A 19,123-nucleotide genomic window follows, 5' to 3' on the forward strand; every position below is an offset into this window, starting at 1 on the left:
TACTGCCCCTCCGACAGTGCAGCACCCCCTCAGTACTGCCCCTCTGACAGTGCAGCGCTCCCTCAGTACTGCCCCTCCGACAGTGCGGCGCTCCCTCAGTACTGTCCCTCCGACAGTGTGGCACTCCCTCAGTACTGCCCCTCCGACAGTGCGGCGCTCCCTCGGTACTGCCCCTCCGACAGTGCGGCGCTCCCTCAGTACTGCCCCTCAGACAGTGCGGCGCTCCCTCAGTACGGCCCCTCCGACAGTGCGGCACTCCCTCAGTACTGTCCCTCCGACAGTGCGGCGCTCTCTCAGTAGTGCCCCTCCGACAGTGCGGCACTCCCTCAGTACTGTCCCTCCGACAGTGCGGCGCTCCCTCAGTACTGCCCCTCTGACAGTGCGGCGCTCCCTCAGTACTGCCCCTCAGACAGTGCGGCGCTCCCTCAGTACGGCCCCTCCGACAGTGCGGCACTCCCTCAGTAGTGCCCCTCCGACAGTGCGGCGCTCCCTCAGCACTGCCCCTCCGACAGTGCGGCGCTCCCTCAGTACTGCCCCTCCGACAGTGCGGCGCTCCCTCAGTACCGCCCCTCCGACAGTGCGGCGCTCCCTCAGTACTGCCCCTCCGACAGTGCGGCACTCCCTCGGTACTGGCCCTCCGACAGTGCGGCGCTCCCTCAGTACCGCCCCTCCGACAGTGCGGCGCTCCCTCAGTACTGCCCCTCCGACAGTGCGGCACTCCCTCGGTACTGCCCCTCCGACAGTGCGGCACTCCCTCGGTACACCGAGAGCCATTTCCACACACACACATACACACATTATGTCGCCGTGCGCTTGCAAACTGTGACATTCAAACGAGGAGTTAGGAGAACATTGATCCCGTCCGCCAGCCGAGCTGAAATGAGCGTACACCCAGCGGGATTCTGTACAACCGTTTAATGATAAATATGCTATCTGAGCTTGCGTTACTGTACAGCGCCCTTGTGTGACGCGGGCGTGGTGTCTGGGGGCCAGGAGGGGTCGTCCTGCAGCTCTTGGTGCAGTTTCTTGTGTTTCACCAAGGAGGCAGAGGGACAATTCATACGGCTCAGCCAGTTCCACAGGCGATGATTGTTGGTCAGCACCTCCTGCAAAACAGAAACCATTCTTAGCGGTGACATGCCCTGAGTCTATACTTTGTATCTCTTACCACAATACAGGGCCTTGGTGAGACCACACCTTGAGTATTGTGTGCAGTTTTGGTCGCCTTATCTGAGGAAGGATATTCTTGCCATGGAGGGAGTGCAGCGAAGATTCACCAGACTGATACCTGGGATGGCAGGAATGACGTATGAGGAGAGAGATTGGGTCGATTGGGCTTATACTCGCTGGAGTTTAGAAGAAGGAGAGGGGATCTCATTCAAACTTATAAAATTCTAACAGGACTAGACTAGATGCAGGAAGGATGTTCCCGATGGTCAGGGAGTCCTGAACCAGGGGTCACAGTCTAAGGATAAGGGGTAAGCCATTTAGGACAGAGATGAGGAATTTCTTCACCCAGAGAGTGGTGAACCTGTGGAATTCTCTACCACAGAAGGCAGTTGAGGCCAATTCATTAAATATATTCAAGAAGGAGTTGGATATATTTCTTAAGGCTAAAGGGATCAAGGGATATGTGGAGAAGGCAGGGACAGGGTACTGAGTTTGGATGATCAGCCATGATCGCATTAAATGGCGGAGCAGGCTCGAGGGGCCGAATGGCCGACTCCTGCTCCTATCTTCTACGTTTCTATGTAATATGTTCATTTTCCAATTCATCCCCATCTCTCCTGAAGGCGCCAACTCTAAGCTGAGGTACTGGCTCCATGGAGCCCACTGCTCGCCAGTATCTCGGACGTACTTTATTGTAGAGACCAAATAATACCAGTAGGCTAATACAAAAAGAAAATACAGCAGATGCTGGAAATCTGAAATAAAAACAGAAAATGCTGGAGACACTGAGCAGGTCAGGCAGCCTCTGTTTAGAGAGAAACAGAGTTAACGTTTCAGGTCGATGACCTTTCGTCAGAACTGGAATTGGCTCAGAGAATGGGATCATCATCCAGGATTAACAGTCCAGCGCCCCCTGTTGTTAAATGGGCACCAGTGCAGACACTGGCTGAGACTTGGTGGTGATGCCCCATGCAGTCGAATAGTGTGCCAACACTTTTTTCGGGTTCTGAGGAAAGGTCATCGACCTGAAACTTTAACTCTGTTTCTCTCTTCACAGATGCTGCCTGACCTGCTGAGTATCTCCAGCATTTTCTGTTTTTAATATCAGTCGGTTATTTGACTGTGGGAGCCTTCACAGCTGAGTCTGAACCAGTGGGATCTGGAGGGGAATCACTGGGTAACAGCGAGATATAGCGGGTAAACACTGGGGAACAGAGGGATATATAGAGGGGACACACTGGGGAACAGTGGGATATATAGAGGGACACACTGGGGAACAGTGGGATATATAGAGGGACACACTGGGGAACAGTGGGATATATAGAGGGACACACTGGGGAACAGTGGGATATATAGAGGGGACACACTGGGGAACAGTGGGATATATAGAGGGACACACTGGGGAACGGTGGGATATAGAGTGAACAGTAACACAGAGAAGCTACACACACCCCTCTCTCCCTGGGCACGGTGACCTGGCTGGGAGGGACTGCAGTGAGCAGCACATTCGGACCCAGAGTGATGAGAATCTATTAATCAGATTGAAACGTTACCTCCAGAAAGACGGAAAGGGCAAAATGACCGACGACCATGAGTAAAATGTAGATTCTCCAGATGTACGGGATGCAGACGAACTGGGAAAGAAAACCAGAGAGAGCGAGAGAGAGAGAGAGAGAGAGAGTGTGATTAGTAACAGTCCCAGGGCCCTGAACACCACAGTGCATCTAAACTGGAAGCGAGGGCTGCTGCCTGCTGCCTTGCGGCCAAATGCGCCATCCTTTGTGGCAGTGAGCCATAGAACCAGGCCACCTCGCCCCGTCTCCGATCCCAGGTCTGTGCGGAGGCAGCAGTCCCCTCGTGAGCCTCTGGCTCAGAGAATGGGATCATCATCCAGCATTAACAGTCCAGCGCCCCCGGTTGTTAACTGGGCACCAGTGCGGACATTGGCTGAGACGTGGTGGCGATGCCCCGTGCAGTCGAATAGTGTGCCAACACTCAGGGGGCCCGCGATTGCTTCCGGCTCTCTCTCGCCGGGAGGGTCCACTCAACAATAACAACTTGTATTTATATAGCGCCTTTAACGTAGTAAAACGTCCCAAAGCGCTTCACAGGAGTGTTATAAGACAAAAAATTTGACACCGAGCCACATAAGGAGATATTAGGACAGGTGATCAAAAGCTTGGTCAAAGAGGTCGGTTTTAAGGAGCGTCTTAAAGGAGGAGAGAGAGGCGGAGAGGTTTAGGGAGGGAATTCCAGAGCTCGGGGCCCAGGCGGCTGAAGGCACGGCCGCCAATGGTGGAGCGATGGAAATCGGGGATGCTCAAGAGGGCAGAATTAGAGGAGCGCAGAGATCTCGGGATGGTGGGGCTGGAGGAGGTTACAGAGATAGGGAGGGGCGAGGCCATGGAGGGGATTTGAAAACAAGGATGAGAATTTTGAAATCGAGGCGCTGCTTAACCGGGAGCCAATGTGGGTCAGCGAGCACAGGGGGTGATGGGCGAACGGGACTCGGTGCGAGTTAGGACACGGGCAGCCGAGTTTTGGATCACCTCAGGTTTACGGAGGGTGGAATGTGGGAGGCCAGCTAGGAGTGCGTTGGAATAGTCAAGTCTGGAGGTAACAAAGGCCCGGATGAGGGTTTCAGCAGCAGATGAGCTGAGGCAGGGGCGGAGACGGGCGATGTTACGGAGGTGGAAGTAGGCGGTCTTTGTTATGCTGCGGATATGTGGTCGGAAGCTCACTTCAGGGTCAAATATGACACCGAGGTTGCGAACAGTGTGGTTCAGCCTGAGACAGATGTTAGGGAGAGGGATGGAGTCAGTGGCTCGGGAATGGAGTTTGTGGTGGGGACCGAAAACAATGGCTTCGGTCTTCCCAATATTTAATTGGAGAAAATTTCTGCTCATCCAGAACTGGATGTCGGACAAGCAGTCTGACAACTTAGGGACCATGGAGGGGTCGAGAGAGGCGGTGGTGAGGTAGAGCTGGGTGTCGTCAGCGTACATGTGGAAACTGACGCTGTGTTTTTGGATGATGTTGCCAAGGGGCAGCATGTAGATGAGAAATAGGAGGGGCCAAGGATAGATCCTGGGGGACACCAGAGGTAACGATGCGGGCCAACACTCAGGGGGCCCTCGATTTCTTCCGACTCTCGGTCACCGGAAGGGTCTACTCACATGGATGCAGTTTCCACGGCACCTCCCTGCCACACAGAGCCCAAGGAAATTGAGGGGCTCCCTGCCTGGGCTCGGTCAGGAAGAACAGTCACTTGGGTGAGGTACCAGAGAGGACCTGCAGAACTGAACCCCAGTGAAACAAGGAAAAACAAAATTGTTTTCCTACAGGATCACTCACAAGATTCGGGACGTCCCAAAGCGCTTAACAGCCAATTAAGTACTTTTTGAAGTGTAGTCACTGTTGTAATGTAGGAATTGCGGCAGCCAATTTGCGCACAGCAGGCTCCCACAAACAGCAATATGATAATCACCAGATCATCTGTTTTTTAGTGATGTTCACTGAGGGATAAATATTGGCCCCAGGACACTGGGGAGAACTCCCCCCTGCTCTTCTTCAAAATACTAGCCATGGGATCCGTTACATCCACCTGAGAGGGCAGACGGGGCCTCGGTTTAATGTCTCATCCAAAAGACGGCACCACCGACAGTGCAGCACTCTCTCAGTACTGCCCCTCCGACAGTGCGGCGCTCCCTCAGTACTGCCCCTCCGACAGTGCAGCACTCCCTCAGTACTGCCCCTCCGACAGTGCGGCGCTCCCCCAATACTGCCCCTCCGACAGTGCGGCGCTCTCTCAGTACTGCCCCTCCGACAGTGCGGCGCTCCCTCAGTACTGCCCCTCCGACAGTGCAGCACTCCCTCAGTACTGCCCCTCTGACAGTGCGGCGCTCCCCCAATACTGCCCCTCCGACAGTGCGGCGCTCCCTCAGTACTGCCCCTCCGACAGTGCGGCGCTCCCTCAGTACTGCCCCTCCGACAGTGCGGCGCTCCCTCAGTACTGCCCCTCTGACAGTGCGGCGCTCCCCCAATACTGCCCCTCCGACAGTGCGGCGCTCCCCCAATACTGCCCCTCCGACAGTGCGGCGCTCCCTCAGTACTGCCTCTCCGACAGTGTGGCGCTCCCCCAATACTGCCCCTCCGACAGTGCGGCGCTCCCCCAATACTGCCCCTCCGACAGTGCGGCGCTCCCTCAGTACTGCCTCTCCGACAGTGTGGCGCTCCCTCAACCTTCTGACGCAGAGGCGACTCACGTGTTCAGGGGAGGGGGAATTTTAAGGCGGAGGGAGGGAAGTAAACGATCGATGAATAAAATAAGATCGGGAGATGTGTTACCTCAAAAAAGGTGTCGAGGCCGCTGCTTGGGAAGAGCATCAGGAATAAAGTGAAAAGGTAAAGAATGACGAGAACAGCCAGGAATAAATCTAGGAAAAATGCAAAGAACTTTTGTTTAAATTAAACCTTATCACATCTCCCAGAATCATCTCAAAGCCCTTCACACACACAATGCAAACTCAGCAGCTACTTTTTCTTTTGCACACAAGATCCCGCAATCAGTAATGAGATGAACAACCTGTTAATCTGTTTTTTAGTGATGTTAGTTGAGGGATAAATATTGACACCAGGGAGAACTCCCCTGCTCTTCTTTGAAATAGTGACCATGGGATCTTTAACATCCGCCTGAGAGAGCAGACGGGGGCCTCGGTTTAACGTCTCATCTGCAAGACAGCACCTCTGACAGTGCGGCACTCCCTCAGTACTGCCTCTCCGACAGTGCGGCACTCCTTCAGTACTGCCCCTCCGACAGTGCGGCGCTCCCTCAGTACTGCCCCTCCGACAGTGCGGCACTCCTTCAGTACTGCCCCTCCGACAGTGCAACGCTCCCTCAGTACCGCCCCTCCGACAGTGCGGCACTCCTTCAGTACTGCCCCTCCGACAGTGCGGCGCTCCCTCAGTACTGCCCCTCCGACAGTGCGGCGCTCCCTCAGTACTGCCCCTCCGACAGTGCGGCACTCCCTCAATACTGCCCCTCCGACAGTGCGGCGCTCCCTCAGTACGGCCCCTCCGACAGTGCGGCGCTCCCTCAGTACTGCCCCTCCGACAGTACGGCGCTCCCTCAGTACTGCCCCTCCGACAGTGCGGCGCTCCCTCAGTACTGCCCCTCCGACAGTGCGGCACTCCTTCAGTACTGCCCCTCCGACAGTATGGCGCTCCCTCAGTACTGCACTGGGAGTGTTGGCCTGCATTATGGGCTCAAGTCCTTGGAGTGGGACTGGAACCCACGACCTTCTGACTTGGAGGCGAGTCGGGAAAGCAGCTGCCGATAACACCCCGCCCCTCCTCCCACTCCCACCACGGCCCCCGCCCGCCGGGCTACTCACAGTTGGTGGAGATGGGCTTGCGGAACGGCTTGCCCATGGAGAAGACAAACGCGATGGTGATGTACTGGAAGACAGAGACAAAGAAGACAGTGGTGTTGACATAGTTGCTGATTTTCCACTGCATGTTGAAGAGGATCCCGCTGTTGTTCCGGGGCTGTGGCGGTGGCGTTCCGTAAAACGTGTCGTTGGATGCGCACGCACTGTCGGGAGAGAGATCGGTCACGGTGATGTAAGAAAACTACTAGGCACTCGCTCTAAGCGTTGAACAAAGCTTTAATCAACTGTTTTACAACATGGAGGTCGAGTTGTGTCCTTCACTAGTTCCTGTTAAGAATGTCCTGCACAAGCTGGGCCCGTACCCGAGTATTTATACTCTCCCTGGACAGCGCCACCTGTAGGCCGCTCAGTATTATTTCATAAGTCTTTCTTTCATGAATGACTGATTCATGTCACACGGCACTTTGGCTTTTTTTAAATTAAAGCTTTTCCACGGTGACGCTTTGCTTGTGGGTATAAAGAGCCAAAGAAGAGGCGGGTGGGAAGGTTAAGGAGAGATGATTCAGGCCAATGTGCCCGCTAAGCCGCACAGCGCTCTGGTGGTCCCGCGTAGGCCGCTCACCGGCTTTTCAATGGAAATAACCGCGCCTGCGCGAAAATCTGAATGGGCCGCTCACGAAAAAAAAGAGAGGGAACGATGGTTCGTGCCCCAGCTGGATTGTTGTGTCCAATTCTGGGCACTGCACTTTAGGAAGGATGTCGAGGCCTTGGAGAGCGGGCTGAGGAGATTTACTAGAATGGTGCCAGGGAGAAGGGACTTCAGTGATGTGGAGAGACGGGAGAAGCTGGGGTTGTTCTCCTTAGAGCAGAGAAGGTTAAGGGGAGATTTAATCGAGGCGTTCAAAATCATGAGGGGTTTCGATGGAGTAAATAAGGAGAAACTGTTTCCAGTGGCAGGAGGGTCGGTAACCAGAGGACACAGATTGAAGATAATCGGCAAAAGAACCAGAGGGGAGATGAGGAGAATGTTTTTACGCAGCGAGTTGTTGTGATCTGGAACGCGCTGCCTGAAAGGGCGGTGCAAGGTACAGACTTAGCGAACATAGCCGAGCGATCGAAAAAGGCAGACACAGGCAGACCAGGCTGCCAAGAGAAGACAGGATATGCTCTCACTGCAGTCAGGGAGTAGTTGAGACAGAGATGCACTTCCTCACAGCCTGTGGAAAATATCAGGGCATCAGAGAGAATTTCTATCAAAAATTCTCACAAATATGCCCTGAATTCAGAAATCTGACTGACAACCAAAAACTCCCATTCCTACTGGGGGAGGAGAGAAGCTGTGTAACACTGGCGGCACACTATGTTACAGCTTGCCATGAACAGAGGGACAACCAGTAAACTAAGACAAGAGTATATATAAACAAGGCGAAAATATATTTATAAACTCAGGGATATACCTGTTTATACACTGTATGAATGGAACCGCGTTTATGTGTTCAACCATAAATGTATTTTGATGCTTTGGCAACATAAGATGTACCTTATCATGCCAATAAAGCGATTTGTATTGTATTGTATTGTATTGGGAGCAGATTCAATAGTAACTTTCAAAAGGGGAATTGGATAAATACTTGAAAAGGAAAAATTCACAGGGCTGTGGGGAAAGAGCAGGGGGAGTGGGACTAACTGGAGGGCTTGTTCAAAGAGCCGGCACAGGCACGATGGGCCGAATGGCCTCCTCCTGTGCTGTATCCATTCTGTGATTCCAGGCAGATCGCCACGGGTTACACCGCTGCCGACGGCCTTGGCCGTTACCTCACGCTGCCTGAAGTGAGGCGAAGAATCTCCTCCCGTAATCCGTTTTAAATGTGCTGGTTTAATTGTCAGTCCTCTGCTGCTGGTTTCTGGGCTTACTCTGCAGTGCCAGGCGGAGTCATCCTTATTTATACCGTTCAATATTTTGTACACCTCGACAAGGTCTGTCCTCGGTCACCTCATTCTCCTTTGCACCGTGACGCGCGCACACATGTTGGGTGCCTGCACACACAAAACCAGTATGCACACACGCACGGGCACGCATACAAACCAGTATGCACACATACTTCTTCTTAGGCAGTCCCTCGGAACCGAGGATGAGTTGCTTCCACATTAAAAATGAGTTCTCAGGTGACTGATGAGTCCAATGCGGGACCTACAGCCTCTGTCACAGGTGGGGCAGACGGTGGTTGAAGGGGCGGGTGGGTGGGGTGCTTGGGTTGACGTGCGCTCCTTCCACTGTTTGCACTCGGCTTCCGCTTGCTCCCGGCGAAGAGACTCGAGGTGTTCGGCGCCTTCCCGGATGCTTCTCCTCCACTTTGTGCGGTCTTGGGCCAGGGATTCCCAGGTGTCGGTGGGGATGTTACACTTTTTCAAGGAGGCTTTGAGGGTGTCCTTGAAGCGTTTCCTCTGCCCACCTGGGGCTCTCTTGCCGTGCTGGAGCTCCGAGTAGAGCGCTTGCCTTCGAGTCTCGTATCGGGCATGCGGACAATGTGACCCGTCCATCGGAGCTGATCGAGCGTGGTCAGAGCTTCGATACTGGGGATGTTGGCCTGAGCAAGAACACTGACATTGGTGCGCCTGTCCTGCCAATGGATTTGCAGGATCTTGCGGAGGCAGCGTTGGTGGTACCTCTCCAGTGCTTGGAGGTGCCTGCTGTACATGCCATACATGCCCGCACTCTCACACACATACATGAGCATGCACACATATGGGGGCGGCACACAAACAAGCATGTACGGGCACAAGCGCGCGCGCACACACACCCGAGGTGCAGTCACATACCGTGCTCCCTGGTCCCAGGGGTTGTACCAGGGCTGGATCTGGACGAGCAGGAAGCCCATCACTTGGAAAGTGGAGCAGAGAGCGATGTGCATCAGCACAGACAGCAGGAGCTGTGGCGACACCAGATTCGCATTGGGGCGGTGGGCCACCAGATGCTCGTAGGCCTTGTTCCGGCTCACTGGGGAGAGAGGAGGAGAGCAGTGAGACGGTGTATAAAATCCCATCCTGAAGACGTCAGTTCCTATTGCTCCATGAGGTCCAACACCCCCCCACCCACCCACCCAAGCATCCATTCTTCATAGGATGGCAGCACACCAGAGGTCATTCGCCCCAGCACATCTGTGTCAGTGCTGGCTCCACATCAGAAGTATCAACTCGAATCCCATTTCCCTGCTCTTTTTCTGTATCCTTTAAGATTTTTCATAAGAACATAAGAATCAGGAGCAGGAGTCGGCCATTCGGCCCCTCGAGCCCGCTCCGCTATTCAATAAGATCATGGCTGATCTTCTACCTCAACTCCACTTTCCCGCCCGATCTCCATATCCCTCGATTCCCCTAGAGTCCAAAAATCTATCGACCTCAGCCTTGAATATACTCAACGACTGAGCCTCCACGGCCCTCTGAGGCAGAGAATTCCAAAGATTCACCGCCCTCTGAGTGAAGAAATTCCTCGTCTCCTCATCTCAGTCCTAAACCCCTTATTCTGAGACTGACCCCTGGTTCTAGACTCCCCAGCCAGGGGAAACATCCTCCCTGCATCTACCCTGTCAAGCCCTGTAAGAATCTTGTATTTTTCAATGAGATCACCTCTCATTCTTCTAAACTCCAGAGTATCGGCCCATTCTACACAATCTCTCATCATAGGACAGCCCTCTCACCCCAGGAATCAATCTAGTGAACCGTCACTGCACCCCTTTGAAAGGCAAGTATATCCTTCCTTAAATAAGGAGACCAAAACTGTGCACAGTGCTCCAGGTGTGGTCTCACCAAGGCCTCCAACTGTTTATTGAATTTCCCTTTCAATGCTGTGATTGACAGCCACATGTTATATAATACGATGCATTGAAGGGGAGTTGAGATAAACACAGGGGGGAGACAGGAATAGAAGGATATGGTGATGGGGTGAGATGTAGAGGGGTGGGAGGCGGACTGGCATGGACCAGTTGGGCCGAATGGCCTGTTTCGGAGCTGTAAATACTTTGCAATATAAAACAACTCTCTGCACGGAACAATTCTTTTAACATCCACCTTTTAACCTTCCTGTAACAGTCAACAAATAAAATGACTTATGTTCGGATAACTCGACAAGAGCGGAAAGCACCACGGGTGCAAGCATGTGACTCACCACAGTGTACCCTTTTGGTATGGACCATAATCAAATAAACTGTAACTTAAAAAAAAACATGAAATGAAACTTAACAACTTAAATTAAAATGTGGTTGCCGGAGGGTGATGACGCGCTCCAGTCCCTGTGGTGCTCACCGGTCGCGGGAGGCCTCGAGCGTGCCGGCGGACACCGTGTGCTCCATCTCCAGGGCCACCCAGCCCGCACCAACGTGGCCGCGCGACGGAGGCAGGTCACCACAGTGTATGGCAGAACGAGCCTGAACACTGTGTAGTAATTAACTTGGGTTTTTTTATTCGTTCATGGGATGTGGGCGTCCCTGGCAAGGTCCAGCATTTATTGCCCATCCCTAATCGCCCTTGAGAAGGTGGTGGGGAGCCGCCTTCTCGAACCGCTGCAGTCCGTGTGGTGAAGGTGCTCCCACAGTGCTGTGAGGGAGGGAGTTCCAGGATTTTGACCCAGCGACGATGAAGGAACGGCCGATATATTTCCAAGTCAGGATGGTGTGTGACTTGGAGGGGAACTTGGAGGTGGTGGTGTTCCCATGCGCCTGCTGCCCTTGTCCTTCTAGGTGGAAGAGGTCGCGGGTTTGGGAGGTGCTGCCGAAGAAGCCTTGGCGAGTTGCTGCAGTGCATCTTGTAGATGGTACACACTGCAGCCACGGTGCGCCGGTGGTGGAGGGAGTGAATGTTTAAGGTAGTGGATGGGGTGCCAATCAAGCGGGCAGCTTTATCCTGGATGGTGTCGAGCTTCTTGAGTGTTGTTGGAGCTGCACTCATCCAGGCAAGTGGAGATTATTCCATCACACTCCTGACTTGTGCCTTGTTGATAGCGGAGAGGCTTTGGGGAGTCAGGAGGTGAGACACTCGCCGCAGAATACCCAGCCTCTGGATCTGCATTCCTGTAGACAGTAGACCCTCGGATGAGAATTGTATCGCATTACTTTAGGAGTGCACAAATTTAAAATGGGTAAGTGAGGTTATCATGTGTACTGAAGACTAGCGGAGAAAGTGCAGGACAGGGAAACCTTGGCAAGATGGGGGGGGATGAGGCCGAGTGTCTGAGCTACAGATCTGGATGAAGCAAGCTTCTACCATTCTTAAACAAAGGCGATGGCACATGATGCCGGCTGCCAACTGCCTGGACGCATTCCCGGAGGTTTGATCACGTGACCCTCCTGCCGCCCCCGCCCCCACACTCTCCCGCCATTGGTCGCCCGACACATCAATCCCCGCGACGCCCCGCCCTCCCACGGCCAATCGGAAGGCGAATAGCCTCTCAAGTAGCCGACTGGAAGATGCCGGCCGGGAAGTCAAACGGCCTTTCCAGCCCGTCTCCAATATTTTCATAAACGTGCAAAGAAAATGAAAAGAAATCACGCACAATTTTTATTGGTGTCCCTACGATTTCTTTTTTCTCTCCCCAGGTATTTGGCTCGTGGCCGTGTCCTAGAGATTAATCTTTAGTTCCTGGAGCCGTCGGGGGCAATGCTGGAGGGTTGGTAACCCCTATACTGTGGTGACGTAATACCCTGCGATATAGGCGCAACCCTAGGCTTGCGTACTGTGCTCCTTGATCTGTGCCCCAGGGTCTGCGTGTCTGAGCCCCAGGGTCTGGTCATCTGCACCCCATTTATGCATTTATGTTACACTTCCATCTCCCTGATTTTCTTTCCCCAAATGTGCTACTTCGTATTTCTCTACATTGAACTGCAGCTGCCACCCGTCTGCCCAGGTCCTGCTGCGATCTCCTGCAGTCTTCTTCAGTCTCTGCCTCCCAATTTGGTGTCACCGGCAAATGTTGGTATTATGCCCAGCTGTCTATGCTTATGTCCAAAAGTATTTAAACATGAAAAGGACTGAAGTCCTTCACAAGGCCTAAACGCGGCAAACAACTGCTTGGCCCAATCTTCAGTTCCCACTTAAGAGGCCTTCAGTTGGTCTCAAAGGGGCTCATGCCAGGTTTCAAGGGCATAAAGGGAAGATGATTCTCGTTCTTCCCTATCTCTGTAACCTCCTCCAGCCCACCAAACCACCCGAGATCTCTGCGCTCCTCCAATTCTGGCCTCTCGCGCATCCCCGATTTTAATCGCTCCACCATTGGGGGCCGTGCCTTCAGCTGCCTGGGTCCTAAGCTCTGGAATTCCCTCCCTAAACCTCTCCGCCTCTCTCCTCTTTTTAAGATGCTCCTTAAAACCTCCTTCTTTGACCAAGCTTTTGGTCACCTGTCTCTAATATCTCCTTATGTGGCTGGGTGTCAAATTTTGTTTGATAATCACTCCTGTGAAGTGCCTTGGGATGTTTTACTACATTAAAGGCGCTGTATAAATACACGTTGTTGTTGTTGGTGATTTGGACGTTCCCCGACACGAACCTTGACCTGTCCACCCCCTGAACAGTATTTAAAGGTTCAGTCTAAACGGAACCCTGGTGGAGCCGGCTTCCATCCTGGATTCCAAGCCGCCCTGGGACTCGCGCCCTCTCCCAACCCAGGAATTTCAGGATCTTGTTGCCTGTGGGGGGGTGGGGGACAGATCTGAGGGTGGAATCCTGGACTCTGCACCCATGGAACCCCACCACCGGGCTTTACGTTGCTGAGGTCCAGTGGTGGCGTGCCTAATGCCCAGAAGCCCCTTCCTCGATAGAACGTCTGCCTTAATCTGAAAACATTTTTACTGTGAGGGGGCCGTACTGGTGATGGCGATGGCACTGGTGATGAACAGGTCCTCGTACAGGAACTCCCAGTTTCCCAGGTTACTGGAGATCTGAAAACACAAGAGCAGAGATATGTTAGAAAGCAATGTGGGGGGGGATCGAGGGACGTGATATCCCAGTGAGCTGATTCGCCCCCTCTATACGTATCCCCGAACATTAGCGGTCAGCTGTGGCTCAGTGGGTAGCACTCTCTCTCGCCTCTGAGTCAGAAGGTTGTGGGTTCGCAGTCCCACTCCAGAGACTTGAGCACATAATCCAGGCCGACACTCCCAGCGCAGTACTGAAGGAGCGCCGCACTGTCGGAGGGGCAGTACTGAGGGAGCGCCGCACTGTCGGAGGGGCAGTACTGAGGGAGCGCCGCACTGTCGGAGGGGCAGTACTGAGGGAGCGCCGCACTGTCGGAGGGGCAGTACTGAGGGAGCGCCGCACTGTCGGAGGGGCAGTACTGAGGGAGCGCCGCACTGTCGGAGGGGCAGTACTGAGGGAGCGCCGCACTGTCGGAGGGGCAGTACTGAGGGAGCGCCGCACTGTCGGAGTGGCAGTACTGAGGGAGCGCCGCACTGTTGGAGGTTCAGTACTGAGGGAGCACCGCACTGTCGGAGGGGCAGTACTGAGGGAGCTCCGCACTGTCGGAGGGGCAGTACTGAGGGAGCGCCGCACTGTCGGAGGGGCAGTACTGAGGGAGCTCCGCACTGTCGGAGGGGCGGTACTGAGGGAGCGCCGCACTGTCGGAGGGGCAGTACTGAGGGAGTGCTGCACTATCGGAGGGGCAGTACTGAGGGAGTGCCGCACCGTCGGAGGGGCAGTACTGAGGGAGCGCCGCACTGTCGGAGGGGCAGTACTGAGGGAGCGCTGTGCTGTCGGTGGCGGCAGTGCCGAGGGAGCGCCGCACTGTCGGAGGGGCAGTACTGAGGGAGCGCCGCACTGTCGGAGGGGCAGTACTGAGGGAGCGCCGCACTGTATCGAACCTTAGTTAGACCCCACTTGGAGCACTGTGTACAGTTCTGGTCGCCATATTATAAAAATGATATAGGAGGCACTGGAGAGGGTGCAGAGAAGATTTACAAAGATGATACCAGAAATGCGAGGGTATACCTATCAGGAAAGGATGAACAGGCTGGGTCTCTTTTCTCTTGAAAAGAGAAGGCTGAGGGGTGACCTAATAGAGATCTTTAAAATGATGAAAGGTTTTGATAGAGTGGATACAGAGAGAGTGTTTCCACTTGTGGGGAAGAGCAAAACTAGAGGCCATCAATATAAGATAGTCACCAAGAAATCCAATAGGGAATTCAGGAGAAACTTCTTTACCCAGAGAGTGGTGAGAATGTGGAACTCGCTGCCACAGGGAGTGGTTGAGGCGAATAGTATCGATGTATTTAAGGGGAGGCTGGACAAGCATATGAGGGAGGAGGGAATAGAGGGTTACGCTGATAGATTTGGATGAGGAAAGACGGGAGGAGGCGCGAGTGGAGCATAAACGCCGGCATGGACTGGTTGGGCCGAATGGCCTGTTTCTGTGCCGTATATCCTGTGTAATGTAATCATTTGGATGAGATGTTAAACCGAGGCCCCATCTGCCCTCTCAGGTGGACGTAAAAGATCCCACGGTCACTATTTGGAAGAAGAGCAGGGGGGGTTGGGGGGGGGGGGGGGGGGGGGGAGTTCTCCCCAGTGTCCTGGGGCCAATATTTGTCCCTCAACCAACATCACTAAAAAACAGTTTAACCAGACATTCAGCTTATTGCTGTTTGTGGGAGCTTGCTGTGCACAAACTGGCTGCCGCATTTCCCACATTACAACAGTGACCACACTTGAGAAAGTACTTAATTGGCTGTAAAGCGCTTTGGGACGTCCTGAGGTGGTGAAAGGCGCTGGAGAAATGGGAGTCTTTCTTCTTTATTAAGTACAATTTATGGCTTTTTAAAAAATATATACCAGAGTTTAGTTCTTTCTTTAACTTTCCCTATCTCGCCTGAAGGTGCTAACTCTCGCTGGGGTACAGGTTCCATGGGTGATACACGCCCTACGGTATCTCTCCCAAGTGAGTGTCGGCAGGATGTAGGGAGCAGGTGGGGATCGGGCGGGAAAGTGGAGTTGAGGTCGAAGATCAGCCACGATCTTATTGAATGGCGGAGCAGGCTCGAGGAGCCAAATGGCCGACTCCTGCTCCTATTTCTTATGTTCTTCAGCTCCAGGCACCATCGGCGGGGTCCCCAGTGCTGCCTTGGCTGAGGTGAGTGAGTGAACACAGACAGTCACTGCCCAAAGAGGCCTCTTGTACTTACGTAGTAGAGGATGAGGATGCTGACATACTGGATCATGCTGTACAAAGCCATGTACTTAAACGCACAAAAGGATGTCACCAGTGCAGCACGACCCTCCCTGTAACAGAGAAAAGTCCCGGTTAAAAAACGGGTTAGATACAGAGTAAAGCTCCCTCTCCACTGTCCCATCAAACACTCCCAGGGCAGGTACAGCACGGGTTAGATACAGAGTAAAGCTTCCACTACACTGTCCCATCAAACACTCCCAGGGCAGGTACAGCACGGGTTAGATACAGAGTAAAGCTCCCTCTACACTGTCCCGTCAAACACTCCCAGGGCAGGTACAGCACAGGTTAGATACAGAGTAAAGCTCCCTCTACACTGTCCCGTCAAACACTCCCAGGGCAGGTACAGCACAGGTTAGATACAGAGTAAAGCTCCCTCTACATTGTCCCATCAAACACTCCCAGGGCAGGTACAGCACGGGTTAGATACAGAGTAAAGCTCCCTCTACACTGTCCCATCAAACACTCCCAGGGCAGGTACAGCACGGGTTAGATACAGAGTAACGCTCCCTCTACACTGTCCCCTCAAACACTCCCAGGGCAGGTACAGCACGGGTTAGATACAGAGTAAAGCTCCCTCTACACTGTCCCATCAAACACTCCCAGGGCAGGTACAGCACGGGTTAGATACAGAGTAAAGCTCCCTCTACACTGTCCCATCAAACACTCCCAGGGCAGGTACAGCATGGGTTAGATACAGAGTAAAGCTCCCTCTACACTGTCCCATCAAACACTCCCAGGGCAGGTACAGCACGGGTTAGATACAGAGTAAAGCTCCCTCTACACTGTCCCATCAAACACTCCCAGGGCAGGTACAGCACGGGTTAGATACAGAGTAAAGCTCCCTCTACACTGTCCCATCAAACACTCCCAGGGCAGGTACAGCACGGGTTAGATACAGAGTAAAGCTCCCTCTACACTGTCCCATCAAACACTCCTAGATGGTGGGAGATGTTCCCTCGGTGAAGAGGCTGCCGTCTACTCAGGGGAGTGTCAGTAGACCATCTAGGATTCAGAGCCATTCTGTTCGGGGGTCCTGTGGTCGGCGGTATTGCCCTGATATAAGGGGTGTTGGGTACTGCATTTGCAAGGTCTGGACCGAGCCATTTCCCCACCTGCCTCCCCCCGACTGCCCGCTCCTCCCACAGCCAGCTCCCGAGACCTGAGGAAGTGGAAACTCAGCCACCTACTTTATTAGAATGGGGACGCATTCGATGGTCGGCAGCTTCGAGGTGAACGGCGAGGCCACCGACGCTTCCAGCTGCGACAGCGAGATTCCCACGTGGGCCGTCTTCAACGCCTGCGCGAAAAGGAAAAAAAAAATCAATAAATACGGGGAAGAAATATCGCGGAGCAGGGGCGGAAACTGCCGCAAATCTGCAGCCGGTCTGTCGGCTCTTTATGTTGCCGGCGGAGACCTTGAGTCAGACCGGGAGAGTCCGTGAGACGGGGCCCCGAGAACCGCGCAACGCGGCTGAACCTGGTCAGCAGCCCGCTAGTTACTGCGGGGGTGAACCTGCTCTCAGTGGCTTTAAGAACATAAGTAATAGGAGCAGGAATAGGCCACTCGGCCCCTCGAGCCTGCTGCGCCATTCAATGAGATCATGGCTGATCTTGGGCTTATAGCCACTTCCCAGCCCGCTCCCCATAACCCTTCGCTCCCTTATCTTGCAAAAATCTGTCGATCTCCACCTTAAATGTATTTAATGACCCAGCCTCCACGGCTCTCTGGGGCAGAGAATTCCACAGATTTACGACCCTCTGAGAGAAGAAATTCCTCCTCATCTCAGTTCTAAAAGGGCGACCCCTTATTCTGAAACTGTGCCCCCGTGTTCTAGATTTCCCTGACGTAAGAAAACTACTGGGCACTTGGTCTAAGCGTTAAACAAAGCTTTAATCAACTGTTTTACAACATGGAGGTCTAGTTGTGTCCTTCACTAGTTCCTGTTAAGAATGTCCTGAGCAAGCTGGGCCCATGCCCGAGTATTTATACTCTCCCTGGACAGCGCCACCCGCAGGCCGCTCAGTATTATTTCATAAGTCTTTCTTTCATGAATGACTGATTCATGCCATTCCTCTCTGCATCTACCTTGTCGAGCCCCCTCAGTATATCTTATATGTTTCAATAAGATCACCTCTCATTCTTCTAAACTCCAATGAGTATAGGCCCAACCCGCTCAACCTTTCCTCATAAGTCAACCCCCTCATCTCTGGAATTAACCTAGTGAATCGTCTCTGAACTGCCTCCAATGCAAGTATATCCTTCCTTAAATAAGGAGACCAATACTGTACGCAGTACTCCAGGTGTGGTCTCACCAATACCCTGTACAGTTGTAGTGAACGTGTGCCCGACGGAAAGAGGAGGATTTCGATTTGAACGCAGGAACAGTTACAGACAGCGCCGAGACCACGTAACTCCCGATATATCAACGTGCACACCCCACCCCGGCACATCAGTCACAAAGGAAGGTCGACTGTGGTCTTTACTGCCCCAGTGGAGAGCAGAGAGAGATACCGGGGCGGGAGAATGGGACACCCACGTGAATGAAAAGCGGATGGTCTCCATTACGGGAGTGCTGTCCTCACGCCGTCATTTCACATTTCAAAAGCTCGTGGGACTGTCGTGAATTTCCAGCATTTGCGGGAGGGTTTTTTGTTTTCAAAACTGGGAAATTCAAGGAACTCCCATCGCCACTCTGGGATTCTGGACCGTGTACACAAATACTCAGGAGCGCCAAGCAGTGCCGATCAAAAACACCACAGAGCAGATGGTCCCAGGACCAACCCCCTCACCTTTGCGGAGGTTCCTGACCTCGGCCAACGCACCACTTCTCGAAACATCTGGAAAACATCAGCCCCTCGTCGAGCCTGCTCCACCATTCAACGAGATCAGGGCTGATCTGTATCTTAACTCCATTTACCCGCCTCGGTTTCGTGACCCTTAATACCCTTACCCAACAAAAACTTATCAATCTCAGTTTTGAAATATCCAATTGACCCCCAGCCTCAACAGCTTTTTTGGGGGAGAGAGTTCCAGATTTCCACCAGCCTTTGTGTGAAGAAGTGTTTCCTGACATCACCCCTGAACGGCCTGGCTCTAATTTTAAGGTTCTGCCCCCTTGTTCTGGACTCCCCCCACCAGAGGAAATAGTTTCTCTCTCTCCACCCGATCAACTCCTTTAATCATCTTCAACACCTCGATTAGATCACCCCTTAATCTTCTAAACTCGAGGGAATACAAGCCCAGTCTGTGCAACCTGTCCTCGTAAGGCAGTGACTAGTGGGGTACCGCAGAGATCGGTCCTTGGACCCCAGCTATTCACAATATATATTAATGATCTAGACGAGGGAACTA

The 19,123-nt window shown here is 53.3% G+C and overlaps 1 protein-coding gene across 3 annotated transcripts in view; it reads right to left on the reverse strand.

Annotated features, from left to right (window-relative positions):
• Nucleotides 1–900: 900 nt before the first annotated feature.
• LOC147091094 (polyamine-transporting ATPase 13A3-like) overlaps nt 901–19,123 on the reverse strand; it is a 36,210-nt gene continuing 17,987 nt past the window's right edge. For 2 of the 3 annotated variants that reach the window (XM_085977554.1, XM_085977553.1), the window contains exons 5-12: nt 16,959–17,068; nt 15,725–15,821; nt 13,417–13,489; nt 9,381–9,558; nt 6,564–6,763; nt 5,518–5,606; nt 2,724–2,804; nt 901–1,106 (exon numbers count right to left, since the gene is read on the reverse strand). In XM_085977554.1, the coding sequence (XP_085833680.1) occupies nt 945–1,106; nt 2,724–2,804; nt 5,518–5,606; nt 6,564–6,763; nt 9,381–9,558; nt 13,417–13,489; nt 15,725–15,821; nt 16,959–17,068 (990 nt within the window). In that variant the 3' untranslated portion in view covers nt 901–944. Of the gene's footprint in view, nt 1,107–2,722; nt 2,805–5,517; nt 5,607–6,563; nt 6,764–9,380; nt 9,559–13,400; nt 13,490–15,724; nt 15,822–16,958; nt 17,069–19,123 lie in introns of those variants that run through there. The other variant, XM_085977555.1, reaches the window with a different exon arrangement.

Source organism: Somniosus microcephalus, unplaced genomic scaffold (assembly GCF_052327205.1).
Source record: "Somniosus microcephalus isolate GS21.2 unplaced genomic scaffold, FLI_Smic_1.0 unresolved_chr4, whole genome shotgun sequence".
NCBI lineage: Eukaryota > Metazoa > Chordata > Chondrichthyes > Squaliformes > Somniosidae > Somniosus > Somniosus microcephalus.